This window comes from Chiroxiphia lanceolata, chromosome 4 (assembly GCF_009829145.1).
Source record: "Chiroxiphia lanceolata isolate bChiLan1 chromosome 4, bChiLan1.pri, whole genome shotgun sequence".
NCBI lineage: Eukaryota > Metazoa > Chordata > Aves > Passeriformes > Pipridae > Chiroxiphia > Chiroxiphia lanceolata.
This window is the reverse complement of record NC_045640.1, coordinates 45,535,541-45,557,418: the sequence shown is the minus strand read 5'-3', so window position 1 is coordinate 45,557,418 and position 21,878 is coordinate 45,535,541. Positions and strand designations below refer to the sequence as shown.

The 21,878-nt window shown below is 42.1% G+C and overlaps 1 protein-coding gene across 1 annotated transcript; it reads right to left on the bottom strand.

Moving 5' to 3' along the window:
- Positions 1 to 993: 993 nt before the first annotated feature.
- Positions 994 to 21,021, bottom strand: TMEM154 (transmembrane protein 154). The gene is made up of 6 exons (XM_032685948.1): positions 20,850 to 21,021; positions 12,480 to 12,791; positions 10,721 to 10,748; positions 9,470 to 9,555; positions 7,939 to 7,999; positions 994 to 4,130 (listed from the first exon to the last, which is right to left on the bottom strand). The coding sequence occupies exons 1-6, from the start codon at positions 20,977 to 20,979 to the stop codon at positions 4,115 to 4,117; spliced, it is 633 nt and encodes a 210-aa protein (XP_032541839.1). The 5' UTR covers positions 20,980 to 21,021; the 3' UTR covers positions 994 to 4,114.
- Between the last annotated feature and the right edge of the window lie 857 nt (positions 21,022 to 21,878).

Genomic DNA, 21,878 nt, shown 5'->3' with positions numbered 1-21,878 from the left:
ATATACAGTAATTTCATATCAGAAAGTTAACCAAAGTTGATTTTATAGCCTTCCAATGGGTTTAGCATTACAAAAAAATATTATTTTAATCTCAGAGCAAGAGTTATCTATGAATTTATGACTAACTAAATTTATGACTAACTAGTAACTAAAAAGAATGTTCCTTTTTGCTGAGGTTACTGTTAGGGTTATGTTCTTTACAAGTCCAGGACTCTTATGGAATTAATTAACTGCTGGCAATGTCAGTAACCTTATGTTTGTAGTATTATGGAGGAGTTATTTCTATTTCGTTAAGATACTGATTTTTAACATATGTAGGAGAGATGTTGCCTAATTACCCTTCTTATTATTCATGTATTTCTCAAAAAAATCCTCCTTTGGATCTGTAGCTTTTCCGCCTTCTGCAGAACAAAAAGGCCTCACACTGTAAATTAGATGTCAAATTGCCTTGAAGTGCTGGATAAGTACTGAAATAATTGAGGAAAATGGAAGAAGAGGTAACAGTTCCTTAGGGATCATCACATTTGCTAAACATTTTAGAACAATACACAGTGGAAGAGATTTTCTGTTTGCACGCTTTTTCCTAATTTCTTCTGAGGAATGATAATTTGAGTTATAAGTTGCCAGTAGATGTTACAAGAGGATGGGTTGGCTCAGATCAGGCTGACAATGAGGACATTACAGTAGAGGCCTAAATATTCTGTAGTGCATAGCGATAAAAAAATCATTTTTAAAACCTGTTGATATCTTATCTGCTGTCTGGTTGTCCTTCTTTTTGTTTTGTGGGTTAGAGGACCTGACTATGTGCATCATTTAGGGAAAATTAGGGTGCCTCAACCAAAGATGTCAAGTTAGTATTCATGAACTGGAATATTAGAATGTTTTGGTTTACTAATGTAGGAGAGAAGTTAGATAAGTCCCCTGCAATTCAGTTCACCTACAAGATTAAAACACTGGGAGAAAACAGTGCAAAAGGAGATGACCAGGAACTGATGACAAGTGTAAAACAAACAGGAGTGCAAGGGGCTCACAGGCAAGTAGAAGAGAGAAATATCGAATGGGGTCAGGGAAGAGAGGGGCCAAGGTAGCACCCAGGCTGAAGCCGAGCCCATGAACCCGTTGTCTGCGGAAAGTAACCGGAGTGAGTGGGTGCTGGGCAATGGCCGTGGCAAATGCAGAAGTCAATGTGAAAACGATCATCAAAAAAAGAGACCAGTGGGGTGAAACGGGGCAGTGCAGAGCCAGGCTGAGGTATCAGATGAATGAATGACCCCCTCCGTAGTTAAAGGCTGGGGAAGAAGAACAATGATGTAAAAACGTTTAGAGAAAATAGAAATACTAAAAATCGTATTTGTCTGGTATGGAGGCAATCTGTTAGCATTATCCATAACTATACTGAAATGCAAACTACTTGGCCAAGGAACTGCCCAAAGCATTATTTTGTATTTTTAAATGCCTAGAAAGTACCTGAAGAAGAAAATAGATTCCCTAGCATGTCAGATTTTAGAGAGGGTAAATGACATATCCTGGATAATCATAAAGCTCTAACTGAGACATAAGTTCTGGGCAAAATTTATTTTAAAGTTTGATATAGAGATTGATTAATCATGAACACCAGAATACGAATTAATGCTTATTGGCATGAGCTTACAGAATATAATTCACTCAAGGTAAACTTAAAAAATAAAATATATAAGTGAAACTAAATCTCTGAGAAACTGACTTGGAACTGTGCAGCATTTTATCTGGCATAAGGACCACCTAGAATTAACATTAATCCCAAACCATCAACATGCACAACACAGGCCCTTATCAAATGCCATAGCAGAGTGAGGTAGTGCATTGTGCTGTCATTGATGTGTGGCTAGGACAGGATTCTGACATCATCATGTCAGAACTGAGTTATGTCAAACAATGTCGGTTTTGGGGGTCGGTTAATTTTCAAAAGCAAAAAAATAAAATACAAAAGCAAAGACTCCTTTCTGTCCCAGCTGTGCATCAGCTCTCTTCAGGGAGAAGGTGGTGGATGTTGGACGTGGGGCTGTGTGGGCTGGAGCAAGGTAGGGCGAGAGTCACAGGAGAGTCACTGGGGAACTGCTGGGTCCCCACTGACTGCCCTCCAACCATGCAGGTGGTAATGGTCCCAAAAGACATCTTTTTATCTTGTACCATTAAAGAAATGTTCTCTGTTTTGGGCATCCTCAGGTTACTGCTTTGCAAACTGTAGGAAGGCTGAGCATAACATATTTTTCTGTTAGAATGAAGTTGCTAACAAAGCTGCTACTGAAAAATATCTACTACTGTTTTTTAAAATTTTCTTAATTTCTTCCACTTTTTTTTCCCCTGCATTATTTTAAACCAATATTCTACAGAATGGGTTTGCTGTCAGGAAATAGTGGAAATGTTTGTAAAAGAAAAAAGTTGTTAGACTGAGCTTAAAACACCTTTTTCAAAGTTAAAAACCATCCAAGCAGGGAAAATCTATTTACCATTACTCATCAATTAAATCCAATATTTGTAATAAATAGTTTTGGACAATGATGAAGTGAAGTCTTTTATTCTTTGAGGAAATTACTGATCAAGTCATATTCAGTAATGAATGAATGTTGTTAGCTATAAGCATTCTTTCCTTCTATATTGTGACACATCCCTTGTTATTCACAAAGGTGAGCCATCCTCTGTATTTGTCAGCTGTTAGTGACACTTAGAAGCCATCCCAGAGGCTTGGGGCATTTGTTTTCTCTCTTTAACCAAGATATGCATGATAACTTATTAGTGAGTTATTTGCAGGCAAACTAAAACCGATCATATTAAACATGTATTGAGTGGGAAGGCACTCTATATTTAAATAGAAGATGAGGATAGGTAGGATATGATAGGGTAGGATATAAGATATGGTAGGATGTGAATCTGCTTTTTTAAATAAGGCAAAGGAAGCTTTGCACGGACATGGATCGGCTTTTAAGTATGTTACATATTTAAACTACATCCCTAAGAGACTTGCTGTAGAAAATCAATGGACACAGTTGTAACATTTATATTCCCACCCTGAGGTATCCCAGGAGTCTGATTTTTTCTCAGTGTAATTAAAGGTGACCAGGCACACTTAGAAGTCCATGTCTTTCAAATATTGCAAGCTCAGTATTCAACAACAGAAGCAGCAGAAAATGTACTGCATCTGAAAACCCTGACAGAGTAGTCACGCATAACACATACTCATCTAAACCTGTGTTTGGTGTGAGTACTGAACTGTTCAATTTTTCAAGCTCACTTATTTAAAAAAAAAAAAATGTTTTCAAGTTGAATATTCCTGAAGTTGGTGGTTAGAGAACAGCCCTCGGCAGGGAGGAGACTTACATGGAGAGAGCTAGCCCAGGGCGCTCATCTATGGAGATAATGAACTGAAAGGCAATCTCAAAATAATAGTTTTCACTTCTGAGATGCCTTTAATTTGAAAACCAAAAAACACACTACAGATAGAGTCCATGCCCTTGCTGGGCTGCAGTCACTTCTGACTATCCTTTGAGAGGCTTCTCAGCTGCTCTCTCTCTGTCCTCAGAGGTGGTCTGTCAGTCCTAGCGTGGTACGTCCCCAGCAGATGCTCTGTGCAAATCAGGGCACCATTCAGAAAAAGCAAATTGAAAAATAAACATTGCATAGGCATGAGCTTCACATCCACAAAGCCAGGGCTGTCCAGAATTATGGACATGGAAACAAACACCCTCGAAAAACAAAACAAAGAAACCCGCCAAACTTTGAACAGAAGTGGTTTTAAGTGCTCCACAATACAAAAGTGCAGAATGAGATAGAATCATGAACTATTTTGAGAACCTGGGGGGGGGGGGAAGAGGTTTCTCTTGATTTGTGAGGAATGTAATTGCAGAAAGAATTTAAATCAGTCTCTAATCTTGCTACTGTGCTTTTCTTTTTTTCTTTTCTGTTTTTTCCTTCCCCTTGGTGATGTTTCCTTTCTGAAGACCATATGTAGCAGGACACAACCAAAGCATTTGCTTGTCTGGCCTTTTGAGGTGAATTAAATCCAGTTCTTCCAATATCTGGGGGATGGTTAGCTTGTGTGCTGCTTCCCTTTATCCAGTTCTTTGCTGTTCTGACTTCATGATTCACCATCACTGTGTACACACAGGAAAGAAAAAAACACACCGGTGTCATGCTGTTGGGTTAGTTGTCTCAGCAGGAAATAATATGAAAAAGTATCTCTGGAGTCTACGTGAAGGTGTTACCAGAAAACAAATCTGTCAGTCATGCAACAGATGAACAGACTCCATCTGTAGTGTTGGATGCTGGCAGCAAGGGCTGCTCTGATTTCTCTGATGGTTAGTGGCTGCCCAGCACAGCCTGTCTCCTGCTCCGAGGCCTCTTTCCACAGGTGAGGATAACTTTTTATAAATAGAATTTTTGTATTACATCTGACCTTGTAACAGGTGCATTTTCTCTTTGTCCCACTGGTTCCTGCCCAGCTAGTTTGTTCCCTATCTCTTTCTTAATAATGTTCTCAATTATGTTCATGCCAACGTTAAAAATGAGACATCTTTTATCGGCTGACTGGATTTCAGGGTTTAACAGCATTAACAGCAGGGTTTTAAACCACTTTCGAAGATAAAAGAGCCACTCATAATATTTTACATGTTTTTTATGTCCCTTGTCAAACTGAGGCACATCCTGGGAAGGCAGTACTTCTTTCTGTACTAACTTATTACCCACCCAGAACATCTCTCCATAAGAAAGACTCACCCTTTTCAGATAGAAAGACTAGGAGTGTGCCCAGCAGCACCCAAGGCAAACCAAATCTCTCAGGAGGTGTGATAAAGCATAAGGGGATTGCTTGTACTCCACATCCTACAGCAACCCATGCTGTGACGGGGACAGGCTGTGCTGATTTTGCTGGGGGAAGTAACAGTCCTTGGAGCAGAGATTGGTTTTGTACCCTCTTGTGCACCACAGGAGAATCAGCCCTTGCCTGCTGGCCCTGCTTCCACTGCCTGCTCCTTCCTGCATGGACAGGATGGGAGCCCTGGCCCCAAGGAGACTGGGGAGTTTTCTGTGCTCAAGCACAATCAGGATTTTAGCACTAGGTTTCAAAGCCAAGACATATTATTTCAAATACATATTTTGAAAAATGTATATAATTTTTGAAAACATATACATATATTTGTAACTTAGCTTACATGCAAGGTAGGTGACCTCCACCTACCAAGGAGCCTGGACTGTCATATATTGCCTCCTGTGCACAAATGTGCAGCCTTGATGCTCATGAGTAAAAATTTTGTTATAATAATAGTTTTGTTTCATTTTACTTCATAGTCTTTCACTTTCCTTGCTCAAAATAGCTGCTGAAAACATCTATTTATCTGTATGTAGTTCTCTTTCTAACATTATTTATTCATCTAAGTGTTTGATCAAGAAAACCAGCAGATATTGGTCTGATAGGGTTCAATTGCAGGAATAAACAGGAATCAGGTTTTTTCATTGTTTACCCAAAAATCTCACCACTTCAGATACCTTTTCTCATTGAAATAAAGCATATTTTGAAATTTTATGTGTAACGAAATTTGCAGAATTAGCTCAGACTTAAGGGAAACACTCGACTTAGAAATATTTTACCACCATGGGGTTCTGTTCTTTAAACTTTTAAAAACTTTCATATTAAAAAGTCACTTACTCTGAAAGATAGTTTTGGAACAACTTTCATTCTGAAAACATCAAAATGTCACTATTGAAATGGTTAGTCTCATATAGTTTCAAAATTATATCACAATTATTCATAGTTCAAAACATTCTGGTCTTGATGAATTTCCCCCCAGCGTCTTTATGAAGCACAGAAACAACATGGCCATCTCTGTTCAGTGAGGCCTTGAGATGTTTCCCATATTGAAATGTCATCAATAAAATCTAAAAGAGAAATTACCATAATTTGAGGAGAATTTTGCCCAAACAAAGCAGTCTTTCAGAATCTGAAATTGAATCTAATAATCCCACACTTTGTATTCAGCTAATATCCTTTGTCTGAGCAGCTCTGAATGTTTTAGAGATAAATTTCCTATTTTTATTTGCATTTTTTTGCCTTTCCACAATTTCTCTATAGTCTGATTCTAAGGTACCAGTCACAAGAAAATATACTTAAATGACGTGTGTGCCTTTGCTCTGACTGAAGCATATTTGTTGGAACAGGGTTGCTTTTTTGCATCAAGGCTTAAGCCTCACTATATTATTCTGAAGTGGCAATAACTCTGTTTGACAGGTTGAAGAACTTGAGGTAAGGTGTAGCCTAAAGATGCCTTTTGACAGCCAAGAGCAAAAACACCTCTTTCTGATGGGGTTAATGCAAATCCAATACAAAAGCACTTTAGCAAGGATGATATTTAAAATGTCAGCTCAAGCTGGTATGTCATGATGATTTTTTTTCTGAAAATGAATTGTTTAAGTTTTGGAAAGTAAACTTAATGCTAAGGTTGGTGTGCCTAAAAAGCCTTTCAGAGTATGACTGACTTTTGCTGGTGTTTGCATATGACTCAAGCATGCTTTGTCCTATACTCCCTGCTATAGTCAGTGGAATGCTCAGCAAATCTGCTTTTAGAGAACCACTGCGCAGCTGGCTCTCCTTACAATTTTCCCCCTCTGAGTTATCGTTTAGAGGCAGGAAGGGAAGACACAGATGGCTAGCAAATCCAGGATCTTTTCCAGCTGCTCAGGGTAAAATTAATGTGCTTGCTTACATTTGGAACCTAGGATCTAAGTTTTTTTTTAAACAAAACTAAACTAAACTAAACTGACAGCACAACAATGATGATTTCTCTTGCAATAGGTGTAGGCAGAAACCTTTTAAATACAAATGGCTGCACTGGACAAGCCCCATTCAAAAGGTCCCCTGAAACTGCAGATTTGGAGCAACTGAGTTGCAAACTCCAGCAGTGGTGATATAACATCCCGGCTATTTCATTCCTGGGCAAGAAAACTCAGGAAAGACAACTAGGATATTATGAGAGTCCACAGTGGGAGGTGCAGTTCTGCCAGAGAGACATATTCATCTGAATTATCTGGTGCCATGGGAAGCAGAAGACCCAGGTCCCCTTCCTGCCACCTGTCCCTGCTCCTGGCCTTGCCTGATTGCATCACTGCTTCCACTGCACCGGGGATTTTCTTGGCACATAGGATAGTTTACTTGTTTGTTATCATAACCTGGCACAGAGGAGCTGCTTTGCCCACTACCCAAAACGCAGCTGCAACACAAGGGTGCGGGCAAGGGCAATGTACAGCCTCTTGTTTCCAGCTGGAAATAGAATTTTTAATTAGGGAAAATGGGAGTTTGAGAGGGGTTTAGGAGTTCTGGCCAAAATACTGAGGAAACCAGCCAGGAAGATTTTAAGTTTGCAAGCTGTCAGGATTGCGGTTTTGCATCCCTCTGGGATCTCTGCTTGTACTATGAGCTAGCGCCAGCTCGGGGGGAGTGCTGCACCAGGGCACCGGGAAGGTCCTTTAGGTTTCTCTGGGGTCAGACAAGTCCCTGTCTGGCAAGTCACAGCTCCAGGCAAAACATCTGGCAGTGGTTCTCAGGGACCTATAGGCACCAGACGACAGAGGGGAACTGGGTGCCTGCACTGGTGAAGAGTGCCAAGGAAGCTATGCTGAATGCTTGTATTAACACCTTGGGAAACTGTGATTAAAGTCTGATCAGCAAGTGTTGTCTGTCTTGCACCAGTTTACAACTGCAAGATTACTTAGGGCTGCAATTTACTGGCAGAGACCTTTTTAGAAATAAGAGTGTCAAGCCTTTTGTTTAAGTTGAAGTCAAAGTCCCTATATATAAAAACTTCAAAATTTATATAGACCAGAGAATCACTCTGTAATTACATACAAAAAATAGATTATTTTAGATTATTTTTACTGTATTTCTTCAAATAATATAATGAATTAAAGTACCTTGGGTTGGCAATTGATTCTTTTTCTTCTTCTCTTACAGTAGGCAAACATTCACAGTCAGCTGAAAAAGGATAAGAAACAAGACCATAGTTACTCTTGGCAATTCTTCTACATGTATTTCAAAAAAGCATCAATTTTTATCATGCAGTCTCTCTAAAATATAGATCTGTGGATACACTTCTGCACTGTGCTATCTGCACAGACCCCATAGCATAAATGTTACACATTTTAAATCCTCCTTCCTTTTGATAAGTGTTGCCAGAATTTCTTTATTACATATATTTCAGTTATTTATGTACACCTATACAAATTAACTATTTTGACAACTGCTTCCCTACAAACTGCCATGGGTAGGGTTGTTTGTTAATCTTCCATTGTTTATAGTTGCACCTATGCATTATAGTAGAGCTGGGAATTTGGGGCTGGAGTTTAGGAAACACTCACACACACACGCACACAAGTATGTAAAATATTTATTTCCTTCTCTCCACAAAATTTTAAAAAATATTTTACAACACTATTGTCCTGTGTAGTACACTTAATGTGTCTCTTTCACTATTGCCACTTAGCACATGTTTTCCACTGGAGCTTACAGACCTCAAAGGTCAAAACCCCATCACATGGAGCACTGTGCTAACACAAAGAAATGCTCCAAAGAGTTTTATGTCCTGAAAAACAAAGCATCCCTCGTAGGTTAGGCAAATGAGCCATTTGGATATAAGGCAAGGGACCAGGAATGAAAAAAATATCAGTGTTTCAGCATTTCCTAGCCAGTGAAAAGCTGTTCGGGGTTCAAAATCAGGCCTCGGTTAATTCACGCCTTACCAAAGACCCGCATTTTTTGAGGAGAGCCTTGAAGGAGAATGCAGGGCCCTTAAGGATTTTGACTGGGAGACTACAGTCAAGAGGAAAATGAAGGGGAACATGCAAGATACTTAGAGGGAACTGAGAAGGAGCTGAAGATGCTGCCACTGGTAGTTACTGAAGATTCTAATTGCTCCATGGGCTGATAGACTTGCAAGAGAGGGGAAGGATGTATTCATAGGTTCCTGACAGCAGCTTTACTTTACAGGTCTGAGCTACAAACAAATGCATATTTCTCCTACAATAACACAATGTGCAGCACAAAACTCTAGAAATTCTGAAGACTGAAAGGACTAGATGCTTCATAGAAATTAATATTTAGCATTAAAAATGTGTATTTAAAAATATAAATAGCCCTCACAGCTATTAACAATAGCTGTTAACAATATGTGTGTTTAATAGAAATGTCTACTGGAAACTGAAAATATTTATGAGATTCCACCACGTGTTAAAAATAAACTCCCACACAAACTAAAATACTCCTCTGAAAAATTCTACCCCTGACATTTGTGCAGTTATTTTAGTAGGAGGGAGCCAAGATCACAACTAAAAATGTTGTAGGAAAAGCAGTGACATGCATACAAAACACCTTACGTTGATTTTCTACGCGTGGGATCTACGTCAGCTAGCAAGAGAGGGAGAATGGAGTAGAGGGGTTACTGTGTACCATTTTTGTTCATGCTGTTCATCCATTTATCAAGCTCTTCCATTTCTATCTCCATAACAGAGGGCGTGTCTTCTTCAAAAATAGGACTTGAAAGAAGAGAGGGGGAAGAAAAGCATTACACAAAATGTTAATTTGTACAACTTACAATCTTGTGATTTTGTACGACTCTTTCATAATTCCAGACACATGTATTATCTGTGGAAAGCCATCTGAGGAGATGTCTGCCCAACAGGTTTGAACCAAACAGCTGCAAACCGATGCAAGGGAGCAATGCTGAGATGCTGGTCCCGGGCAGAGGTAGAGGGGGCTGAGACATAACATGCAGAGGGATTCAGTGCAGCCTGAGGTGTGCCAGAGCACAAGATTACTGCAGCTTCTTGAAAACTGTCCCTGCTGTAAATAGAAAACTAAAAAATAAGATAGTTTGTCTCTACCCTGCTGGAACACGTGGCAAAAGTCCCATTGCTCCAGTGATAAAATCAGAAGGCCTAATGTTTCATCATAGCTGTGACTGACATTTGTAGTGACTTCGAAAGGAAAGGTCATGGGTAGAGTAACTGCATTTATTTAAATGCCTCCACTTAGCTTCCTTTTTCTTATCATTCCTGCGGTCATAAGATAGAAAAAATACTTTTTAGCAAAAAACCATTTTTCCTTCCTAGATCCAATTTATGAACTTTCAGCATTGATTAGCAAAATGGAGCTCAATAAAAGGTAACAATAAAAATTATCACCCTGAAAGAGCCACACAGCTTTTGGCTTGTTTTTCCAGCATCTAAGGCATTGCTCCCGTGGCAGCCAGGCAAGCCTTTCTGCCTCACCTCTGAGTGAGAAGACAAACTTGAAAAACAGGGGAGCAAGACACAGGGCTTATTCTGAACAGTAAAAGCTCATGATGAGTCTGGGAACTGATCCCTTTGCTTCTGGGGTACCTCATGCGTCTGGTGGCTGACGGAGCAGGAGGTGCCTAGAGCAGGCGCAGCAGGGGCTGCAGGCTGTGGGTGCCTGCGCAGCAGTGCTCGCCTCAGTCACCGCATCTCCTCCTGCTCTAGTCTTACACCTTCAGCCAGGTACTGAAGTCACACTTTAGCCATCTGTAGAGATAGTTAGCTGGTGCAATTGATGGCAAAAAGTAATGGTGTTTAGTGTATGGTAAAATTAAAACAGGTGGCAAAGGCAACAAAATTCATAATGTCCTGTTAGAATAAAATTAAAAAAAAAATTAAAAAGAGAGATATTCATAAAATTTACCTTTTCACATTTTCACTTCCCAGCTCATCTGGAAAAGAAGAAAGTTGGTGTTTATAGTTCTGCATGATATATACCTCTTTGTATATACAAGGTCCAGACAAGGCAAGCAAGCCTTGGATAGTGTCAGGTAAAACAGGTTGCATTTTCAAAAGGCATGAAAACTAAATTGTAGATGAAAGACAAAATATCTCATCCTGTTTGTAATTTTCAGAGGAACCCATTATTTTTAACTAGCAGCTCATTATTAACTCAGCCATGCTGGGAGGAAGCCAAGTGTCAGTGCTGCAGTGGGTGGGACAGGGCAGATGCACGCTTCCCTGAGCAAAACAGATGTCATGAGAGAAATGGTATCCTGAAAAGGAACCACTTCTGCAAATATATTGTTCACGGGTGGCATTGGGACATTTTTCTGCAGATTACACACAGGCAATCCAGCTCTGTCTGGAGACTCTGGGAGGCACTCATGGAGAGAAGAGGGGGTTGGACTTGCATGGCAGATTAAATCTCAGTCAGGCAAATGAAGCTGAACTAGCCAGATGTCAAAAAGGATCTAAAGCTACTTATGATCCCAAGACAAAGTAAAGATGGGGGAGAAAATGATGTAACAGATAAATAACTTTCCTTCCAGGAATCGAGTGACTGAAAAGCCTGTCTTAAATTAGCTTATTTTTAATTCATTTTTGCCAGTGGGTGCTGATACCTCCCAGTTGTTCCAGTACTCCTGCATTTCCTGACTGCAGGGCCACACAAAAACTAGAGAGCCATCTGCCCAAGCCTTGAGGATGCTCCAAGCTCCTAGCTCCAAGCAGTAGGCACAGGGCAAGAGAACCCAGGATTGTGTTCCTGAAAGGTGCCACATTTCCTATCTCTCTGAAGAGTGTACCTGCACCTCAAATCATCCAGAAACAGGTAGGCAACTAGATGCCTGGTTGTGAATTCAGTTCTTTAGAGGGAGATGCAGTGATAAGGCAAATGCAGCCTAAAAACACCCTGAAAAATTTACTTAAAATCTGTGTTGAATGTGTTCAACTGCCTGCAGGCTGAGGAGCTTACAGCTGCACTCTGGCTCTGTAGGGACACTGATACAACCATTTCAGAACTTCACTCACCAGATGTGTGGTTTTAATATGACACTTCAGTTTGTTTTCTGTGACTTAACACTCCAAGTTACCAGTTTCTTTGCTAAGAGATGAAGGCACCTTCCTGAAGCACTGCTCACCCTACCACAGCACCCAGGCACTCTGACCATGGGATTCCTAGCTCATTTACTGTGATGTTTTCATAACAGCCACTATCCTGTGGGATTGGGATCCCTTAAAATTGTTCCTTAAAATGGAACAATTGTTCTTATTTTACTGAAGCTCCAAGCAACTTTAACTTGTGGGTAGTATAGGTGATAGAAGCATTAATTTCACTTTGCATGAAGTTATTTAGCATAAAGGGAGAATAAGCATTTGCAGCCACACAGTTACATCCCTAAGTGTTCTCAGCATTGCCAGGAGCTGGAGCTCAGTGCCACAGCTCCCATGGATGTGCAGCATGAGCAGGGGGTGTGAAGAAGGAGAATTAGCTCCTGCCCAAGTAGAGGTGCGTGCCCAGGTACTGCTGCCAAGGAGGATCCTTCTCCTATCTGTCGAACGTGCAACTACAGTCAGAGAAGAACATCCTAAATGTGGCATCATGGGCCTCCAAATAACATTTTGTTTATGTTGAGCACATCCTAAAAATATTCTTTTGATACACAAGAAGACAAATTTACCTTGCTTAGACTTTTTCCTTTTATGATGTATTACGAAAAATGTGATCAATAAAATCAGCAGGACCAGCAGCACGACAGGGACAACATATATCAAGATAGACTGTTCTGCTGCTTCTAGGCTGTCCTCATCGTTCACAGCATTCGGTTCACCACTTGAAGTACTTTCTGTTTCAAAGCTGCTTTCAGTAGCGCTTGTCGCAACAAGTACTGTCTCATGGTCATTCACGGTCGAAGAACCCATAGCAGGATGAGATGTTACTGTAACAGTGGGTAATGTTGATGGTCCATCTCCTGATCCATCATTTTCAGGGCCTGTCAAATATAGGAGGACAACTTAACATTTTATGGATTTCTTTAGTATTATCAGTGAGTCGCAGTGTACAGCTTTAGTATTTACTTTCTATTTCATGTCTTTAAAAGATTAGCAGATGCCCCATACACACAGATTTGAAGTCTTGGGCATCAGATGTAAAATTAGATCACAAATTTATAACAAAATCTTACCAGTTGTGACCATGTTCTTCGGCTGGCTTTTGCTGGGACAAGTCAGCATGCGTGGTCTGTCTGTACAAAGCTGCCTTGCACAAACAGACTTCTTTTCCTGCAGGTTGACATCCGGCCTTGCTTACACATAAAATTATTTTGCTTCTCAGTAAACCACACTAGGCTGTTTTGCTCCTCAGTCTTGGCACATACATCCCTCCCCTTACCCAAGGAGTTAGGTACTCCCTTCAGGGAGACCATTATCCCTGGTTCACTAATTCCTTTGGTTCATGCATCTCCCTGTTTCTGTGCCTTTCTCAAATTTGTTAAGTTTGTCTCAATGTGAAAAACAGAATTGGTGAAAGGAAGTCTGAAGGGTGCAGAAGCTGCTGACTTCCACTTATGCCTGGGCTAGAAGAGGTGGTAGTAACACAGGGACGTTACTGGGTACAAATGCAATTAACTGTTCCTCTGTCTGATCCTACAGGCTGGCTGAAGGAGCATATGGTAAAGCATTAATGCTGATTATTCCTCATAAATGCTAAGACTGGGGGTTTTGAACCTCAGTTTTGGTTTTGGTTTCATTTATCATGCATTTTGCAAGTGGCTAAAATTTGCTATATTGGTAATAGTGAAACAAGTGGTTTTTTGAGGCTAATTAAGACTCTGTATTGACTGTCACAGAGTGTAAAGCTAAAAACAAGTATAGCAAATTATGAGCAGGAATCAGTCCTTAGATATATTACGATAGCATGCTTCCTAATGCAAAGCCTTCAATAATTTTCTTAGCATGAAATTAAATGATAGGGGGTTTGTGTTATCTGTCCTTTCACATACAATGCTGGCACAGTGCAGGTCTCATTTTATGCAATAAAGCAGGATGGGATTTCATGACTTTCGCAATGACATGTTTCTCCTCATTCTTGTAAAGTGCTGGGCAGCCATAGTTTCCACTAGAGTTAGCAAGAGCTTGTTTTCGGCACCTTAGTGCTGGCATTTCCAATCTCACAGGACTGGAACCAAAAGTACTTAGCATTTTAAATGCTTTTGTAAACACATTAATCTTCATAATGGCCCTGAGAGATGAGCAGTTATCATCTCCATTTTACAAATGAGAAATCAGAAGGACAGGGATGCTGTCCTTCCAAGGGACACCAAGTGAGAGAGGAAAACTGGGATTAGAGCGCTATCTCTTGCTTAATCCACCCTGCAGCATCTCCTCTCTCCCACCAGATTTGTCTTGAAGAGGAGATGAGTATTTAATGAGACTGTATTTCAGTTTCACATGAATAAAATTATTTGAGTGTGACAGCAGTGTTCTATCTAGATTTTTATGCTGTGCATATCACACAGGCACCTGATTGTTTTATTCTTTCCTAAAAACTAGGAAAGAATTTGAATACTTAATAAAGAATATCTAATACTTGTATATAGTTTTTAGTACTGTGAAGGTCACCAGACTGCTGCACCACAACAGGACAATGAAAATGATAGCTCTTTAGTCACAAAGCACTTTGTATCTATAGTCTCTCTGTTGCTTTCTTCTGTATTTATTATTTCAATCAAGAGCAAAATACTATCTCTGCCTCTCTTGCAGGTAATGACCCCTTATGCCACCCCTTTCCGTGATCTGCTAGCAGTCCTTAATCCTATCGCAGAGAACAGGAGGGAGAGCTTCTCTCCCTTATTATTTTGGCCATTTGACTTTTCTTTCCCAAGTTTATAGTTCCTAGTGCCTGCAGCGACTCCATCTGGATTGCTGCTGTGCAGAGCAGACAGGTAGTACCAGAGATATTTGTGCCACAGACCGTGGTGTGATAGACCATGCCACTGGCAGAGCTGATGGCCCACTACAGCCTCACTGAACCCCTTCAATGACCTTGCTCATTTTCTTCCTTTAGCCATCGTCCTTGAAACCCATTGCCTGACACATTTGATATATCGAGAGGGACAAGCCTGTTGCTTAAAATAGTATGAATGTGAAAGGGTGTGGAGAACATACTTCGTTTCTCGTTTACGCTTAGGGTTAAAATGGATTTTTCAAATGTCTAAAGCACGGTGTGGCTTTAAGCAAAGCAAACAGTCACACCTCATTAACTGAAGTGCTAAAGCTTCAGCTGCAGAGTATGCTGTGCTTGATTTCCGAGACTTTTCCAGTATCTCTGATATTTTTCCTGTTTTTGAGCTATGAAGCAGACTTAAAATCATTTTTCTCTGTCTGAAATAGAATTACCTTTTCTAGTCTCTAGGCAAAGAAAATGGCAAATCAGAGGGAGTGACCTTGCTGCCACGTACTTTTGTTCACTTTGCATAATTCCAGGGACAAAACAGCATCTCTCCAGGAACACCATTTCCTCTTACAGAGATCTTTTCTCTGAGTGAATTAAATATGTCTTTCAGCAGAAGGGCAGCCAATTGCAGAATGTTCTTGCAAGGATATTGCTCTTATTTCCTGCGTTTTACCTGCTGCCTCAACATATCTCCCTCCTCTGTCACCTCTGAGGACCAGAGCTCGGACCAGAGGGATGTCATACCTGTGACATGGCAGTTGCTCTCACTCTCAGGCCACCCATACATCACACTTTTTACAGAGTAGGAGAGCACAACCTGCACCAGGGTTGGCCTGGTGGCTTGCACCATGGAAGTATTTGTACCTCCAGTTTGGCAGGCAGAGACAGGCTCAGGCCTCCCGTGGCTTGCCGCAGCCAACTGCCCTGGGCCCATGAGACCCACGTGGCCGGCCTCAAGAGAGCTGCTGTTTTTCACAGTGTTTCAGTTTGAAGTGCTCAAAATAGCAAGTGGGCTGTGTTGCAGCTGACTCCAGTGGCTGTTTTGTAGGGTGAATGAATGAAAGCTGGGTGTTGCAAGGTTTGGAGCAGGGCAGAATCACATCTGAAAGCTGGAGATTTTGTGAGATGCTATTCAAACGTTTTCTCTGTGCCAGATGTGCAGTGGTAATTCATATCATGAACTGTCTTGTTAGCTCTGCTGGGGTTTCATCTTGCAGAGATCTATTGCCTCCCTGCAAATGGGAATCTGACCATAACATAACATATATCAGGATGGAAAACCAAGGCCAAAGGAGTGCAACAAGCAGCAAGTCACATATGATCATGTACATATCTTCTTGACTTTGCAAAGCCCATGCCCTTTCTCTTGCTGAGCTCAGCCTCATGCTGTTGGCTACAGTCCAACATCCATACTCATCCCTCTGCACAGTTTGTCCAAGGAGCATGTGCTCATACAACAACTGCGTCAGCTTCACTTTTGTCTGAACTGCCTGGGGCACAAATGCTGGTGACTTCTTCCCATGTTGAGGGAAGTGGATGGGAACGCAGCACAGCTTCAGACCAGCCCGTATTGTCACTTTCCATGCTTTCAAGAGCAGAAGGAAGAGGCGCTGGCACACAGCTGCATCCCACCCTGATGGGGAGGTGGGCACAGCTGGGACTGGAAGCTAAGAAGCTGGAGCTGGAAGTTAAGAAGTCCTCAGGTTTCCACCACTGAGGTATTAGAGGGATCTAGTCCTCAAAGGACCAAAATGTCTGAGCAAGCACTAGCAGCATCTCAGAAAAGGTTCACTTAACAGTTCTTAAAAATTTTGAAAAAGCTATGTCCCTATATATAGATACCATGGTATAAGGTGTTATTCAGTATTCTCTACTTCAAAAATATGCTCGGATCACTGATGGTCTTTGCTTGAGTTTTGGAGGTGCTCTCAAACCTGCTTTTTATGGGAGACAGAGGGAGTTGAATGTACCAAGTGGTTTTACAGATTGGAGTCCAAAATAACACATCTCAGTCAAACAAACAATACTTCTGTTGTTGCAGCATTTCTTCCTCTGAGGTTTGTGCTGCAGCACTCAGAGGAGATGATATGAGCTTCCTGATTAAGTAAGCAGGCAAACAGGTTTCTGAATTCAGTTGGATGCAAGGCAGAGGAAAATAGCAAAGGAAAATAGTCATCAGTCAGCACATTTGGTTCTGTTGTAAAACTGAACCTGCTGCCTTACCATCAGACTCAAGGACTGGGGTCTCTGAAGGGAATTTTTCAAATTACACTACAGTATCTACTTACAGAAGAAAAAGGAATGGGGTAGAAAGAAAGCAAGAGCTGTGTCACTGGGATAGCTAGGCTAACTAGTTTGAAAGGAAAATTTTTGTCCCATAAGCTATAAAAATGCAATGAAAGGAATACCCACAAGAAGATGATAGAACAAGAAGAGGCTATAAAGCTGGCATGAAGTTACCACATCCTATATCACTCTGCTCTACACACACATTCCTTCTGTTGGTACAGTCATACCACTCCGCATGATCTGTATGATCCTCTCCCATACTGCTTGGCTCATCCCTGCACTGTTCCTCTCCCACATTTCTGATTGCTGTAAGAAGGGCTGTTCCTTGCCATGGCCAGGGCTTGCCCAGATGCCTGTTGAGGCAGGTCTTGCCTGTCAGTCTGGCTGGAAGAGGAATCCTTAAAAGCCTGCAGGCAAGCTGTTGGGTGCGTATGCTGTTCTGATGAGGGAGCACAGGCATTTCAGGATGGCTAATCTGTAGACAAGATCCTATTAAAACGAGGTGCTTAGAAAGCGTTATCTAGGTATAACCTGAAAGAGGAAACAACTGTTTAAGCTCATTTATAGATGATGGAAACTGCTTTTCCTCACTGTATTTTCATCCAGCTGAAGTGCTGCACTAACTGCTGATATTGCAAATTCAGGCACGCGTCTTAGTGTCATTTCTCATCCCCAGTACTAAAGGTTTTCCAGACCAATGTATGCATTTAGTTGCTTCTACTTAGTCTCGCGGCCTTCTAGTGCTGCATTTGTGATACCCATGCAACCTCACTGTGATGTAAATCTTTTAGTGCTCCTTGCTCTCAGGAGGACTCTGAAATTAAAGATTCAAAAGCTCTGGAGGCTTTCCAGCTATCATAAAATCTTGTGATGGAAAAGAGACTGGTGTTACTGACTGAAATTTAGTATAGAGTCTTGCTGATGTAAATGAGAAATTTTCTGAAATGCCCCTGAAGCACTTGAATAAAACACAGTGAATGTTTGTGTATGCAGATAAAAGGCAGGAATGGGAGTAAATATGTAGGAAGAATTGATGTGTTCAGTAGAAAGGATTTTTCATCTGCTTTTTAGACGACTGCACTTTGGGAAGACAGTATGTAGCAAATCCTCATTTCTTATATTTTTGCTTTTACAGAAAATTTCAACAGGTGACTCTAATGTGTTCAAACCTATTCTTGAGTTCATTACTCTAGGAGGAAATTGGTCAAAACTATCACTGTCTGAGAGATCTTGGCTTTTTAGGGACTTAACCTAAAAGGCACTTCTCTGCTAAGGCGAGAGTCGTTGCCTGTGCTCATGGTACAAGCTGCTGAATATCTGGACCTTTGATAGCAATGTTTCTTTGAATGACAGCTCAAAACAATAGCACAATAGACACAGTCTTCAACTTGGTGATCTTATGGGTTTTACTGTTCCTCTCTCTCACACATTTTCTTGCTCCCCATGTCAGGCTGCTTGTGCTGCAATTTCCCATGCGTTTCACTGAACACAGCGGGAGATGGCATACCCTGAGAAATGACTGTAGGGTCAGAGCCTGTTCCTATAAGCTATAGTAAGGGTCTAAATGCTCGTTACTAGGGTCAGCACACAACCTAGGTAGGTGTTTAGGGCTGTTGCAAGGCTGAGCCAGTGAGCACCTCATCTACAGTAGAGAGAGCCACTGTCACCTGTAGGGCTTTCTGGCTGCATTAAAGCCAGGGAAAGAGAACTGGTGCAAATCCTGATGTTCCTTCAGTATGGAGTCATGAGAAGGCCAGCACCCAGAGCTGAGACCTCAGGAATACGCTTAGAGCTACTGGATTAGAGTAATTGTAGCACAGACAGGAGAAAACCATCCATAAAGCATAATCCAAATGGCAAGGCTAACAAGGCTCTGGCATGGTATGGGAATAGGATTTATAAAGGCTTTAATCTGTCTATGCTGCAAGATTTAATCATACTCTGTTTGCCTATTTTGTAAATGGTATTTAGACAGCAGACCTCTTTAAAGGTGAGGACTGTGTCTGGTAAATTGTAAAGTTCCCTTACAATTCCTGCCCTGTTGATCTATGAACAAGGAGGATTGAAAGCAAAGGATCTCCCTGGGAGGCTGCCCTCAGTGGAGGGGCTCTTGACCCACCAGTGCCTCTGGGGTACCTAAGCCCTACAAAAACTTTTCCCCCACCAGTTCAATTTCCCCCAAAGGCCCAAGTTCACAACTTCCCCCTCCCACATCCCACCCTTGCAGTCAGAGTACTCCCCCAGTACATTTTGGGGCTGGTTGCATAAGCAAAAGACACCTTTGTATGGGGAGGAAAGGTGGGTGTTCTCCTCCCCTTCCCCAGCTGCTGCAGGCTGGCTCCGGAAAGTCAGAGCTGATGGGGCTTGGGGAGGGTTCTGACAGGACTGACTCACTCCTGAAGAGGAACCATTCAAAAAATAACCAGAATTTAAAGGGGGAAGTACTGATAGAAAGCCTCTGAAGGCAGGCAGGGCATGGGCTGGGGCACCTGACATCTGCCCGGTGCTTCAAGCAGTCTTTAATGCCCATGGCAAAGAAGGGCAGGGAGGCTGAGGGGACTGGGGACTAAGGCATCCCTCCACCCTGGGGAGGTGGTGATGAAATAGTATTGATCAGTACCCTGCACATGAGCTAAGGAAGCAGGAGACTGATCACACTGTGTCTCCTGCGTTGTGCTCCTCCTTTTCCCTGAGACCTCTGTTTTGCTCTGCCCGTGACAGGATTTTTGTTCCTCTGACCGCTTTATTTCTGAGCTATGTATGTTCAATGCTTGCAGCATATTTTCCTAATGTGTCTGCAATGCAGCAGAGCTGTAGTAACACAATGAAGACCAAACCATTTTATACCTCACTTAGCTCACTCTTACAGCTGAGCAAGACTCCTAAGCACAAGCAGCTCAGCAGCACACGGGGAATATGCAGCCCAGCTTTACACCCTGCTTATAGTACTGGTTTTCAGGGGAAAAGTAGCCACACTAAACCACCTATTACAGAAATGCATTTTAAAACCTTAAGAGAAGAAGTCCAGTGATGGCTGAGAGGCAGCAAACATTTCTAGTCCATACTGAGGCACTTTGACAGGGATTTGTTTGACACTGAAAGGCTTGTAAGCACCACCTGTCAAGGTTTCACTAAAAGACCTGCCTGTCATGTGCAGTCCCTGGCTGCCAAAATGCCAGTGGAACCAACGAGAGCCTCCACAAGCCCAGCACCACCCAGCATTTTGTCACAAGTGGCTTTTTCACTCATGGTTCTTCCCTTCAGAAGGTCAGGACCTAAATCCATGCTGCCGGACACTTTGTTCTGCAGCTGAGAATTCAAAATATTTGTCTCCGGAACCGACTGTTCTTTTGTTAAACCAGTTTCAGTGCACTGGGACTGCGGAAATTGGCAGTCAGCTTTTGAATGGAAGCAGTGCTCTGTCTTTAACTTTACTGTTAAATGCTGGTAGTATTGGGTGTGGGATTTAAAAATTTCAACAAATAACTAAAATTAGAAGCTAAATGCCTGGCGGCTCAACATGGAAACTCCAATTCCCTACACAGCTGCAATTTAGGAAACGTAGGAATTGTAGGATTAGGTTGCTGCTGTTTGGGGTTAGGTCTAACAAGAAAAAAATCAAACCTTCAAAGAAGACAGGCAGCTTTAAGCAGAGAGGGTAAACAAAGCAAAAAGCAGCAGAGAGCAAGTCCCCACAGATCTTCTCCCGGTGCTTAGCTTGGAGGGTGTTGCCCTCCAACTCAGTCCCATCGCTGCAGGCATGAAACGCGGTCCCACCTCGGCAGGCAAAAGGTGCTTTTTTACTCACCATTTCCAAAAGATCCTCCAGCCAGCAACAGGGCAGAGAGCAGAGTGATAAGGCTGGGGTTTCGCATGCTGCCCTGGCTGTGCTCCCACCTGAGGGGCGCTCCGTCAGCCTCCCTGCTGCACCCAAACATCTACATTTCCTGCTTCCTGCCGAGGTGCATCTGAGCTGCATTTCTTCAGGAGATGGACTCTCTTTGATGGGTTTTAGGAAGTGATGTAATTCCGTCTGGGCCTGTCAAGCAAGCAATGATTGCAAAAGAAAAAGAAGAAAAAAAAAAAAAACAGAAGTTGCACTTCAAGCACGAACTTGGCTGAAGCACCTTTATTCTATAGATGAGGGAGCTCCTGCTCTCCTCCACTCCTTTCACACCCGAGTTTACTACCTTCTATCTTCATCTACACACAGTACCACAGGGACAGACATAATACAAATACAAATTAGACACAAAATTTCATTGTTGTGAATTAGCGGGAAGGTTTTATGTCACTTTTCAAGGTGTTTGAGCAAGCAAATTTCAGAAGTGCCTCCTCTCTTACCTTGCTTTTCAAGCATAGTAGGACACTGAGTGCATTTATGACCCTAAAAAGCAACCCCAAGTGGGGTGTCTCTAGGAAATGGGATGAATTGCTAGCTCTCTTAGCAGCCTGTAACTGGTATTCTGGACCGGTTTGTAGCAAGGAACAGGACAAAGCAGAAAACCATATCATTTTTTTTGTTAGGAGCAGGTGGTTTGGTTGGAAAGTGCTTAGACACTGGTGTGACAATGGCTATAGATGACAGGAGACAGAAGGTCTCAGGCCCCCCAAGGGTGCACTGCCTGGCATGGGGGTCCACAGTCACAGTTGATGGAATGGCGAGAGGCAGGTAATCCTGCCTCCCTTCCTTATTCATCTTGATTTTCACTCCCCCTGGCAGTCTCTGTCTGGGTGTGGAGACCATGGGGCACAGCTGATGCCCCCCAACACTGCCCTGTCCTCTGTCCCCACCACCCCACCACTGACCACGCACTCAGAAACACATGAGGGCTGA

What these genes read in the sequence shown, in the direction of transcription:
- TMEM154 (XM_032685948.1), bottom strand. Translation starts at nt 20,979, where the DNA reads ATGTTTGGGTGCAGCAGGGAGGCTGACGGAGCGCCCCTCAGGTGGGAG. An exon ending in AAGGAAAAAGTCTAAGCAAG is followed by an intron (nt 10,749 to 12,479) that starts GTAAATTTGTCT and finishes CTTCTTTTCCAG; the next exon opens with ATGAGCTGGGAAGTGAAAAT. An exon ending in GAACAGCATGAACAAAAATG is followed by an intron (nt 8,000 to 9,469) that starts GTACACAGTAAC and finishes ATCCTTTTTCAG; the next exon opens with CTGACTGTGAATGTTTGCCT.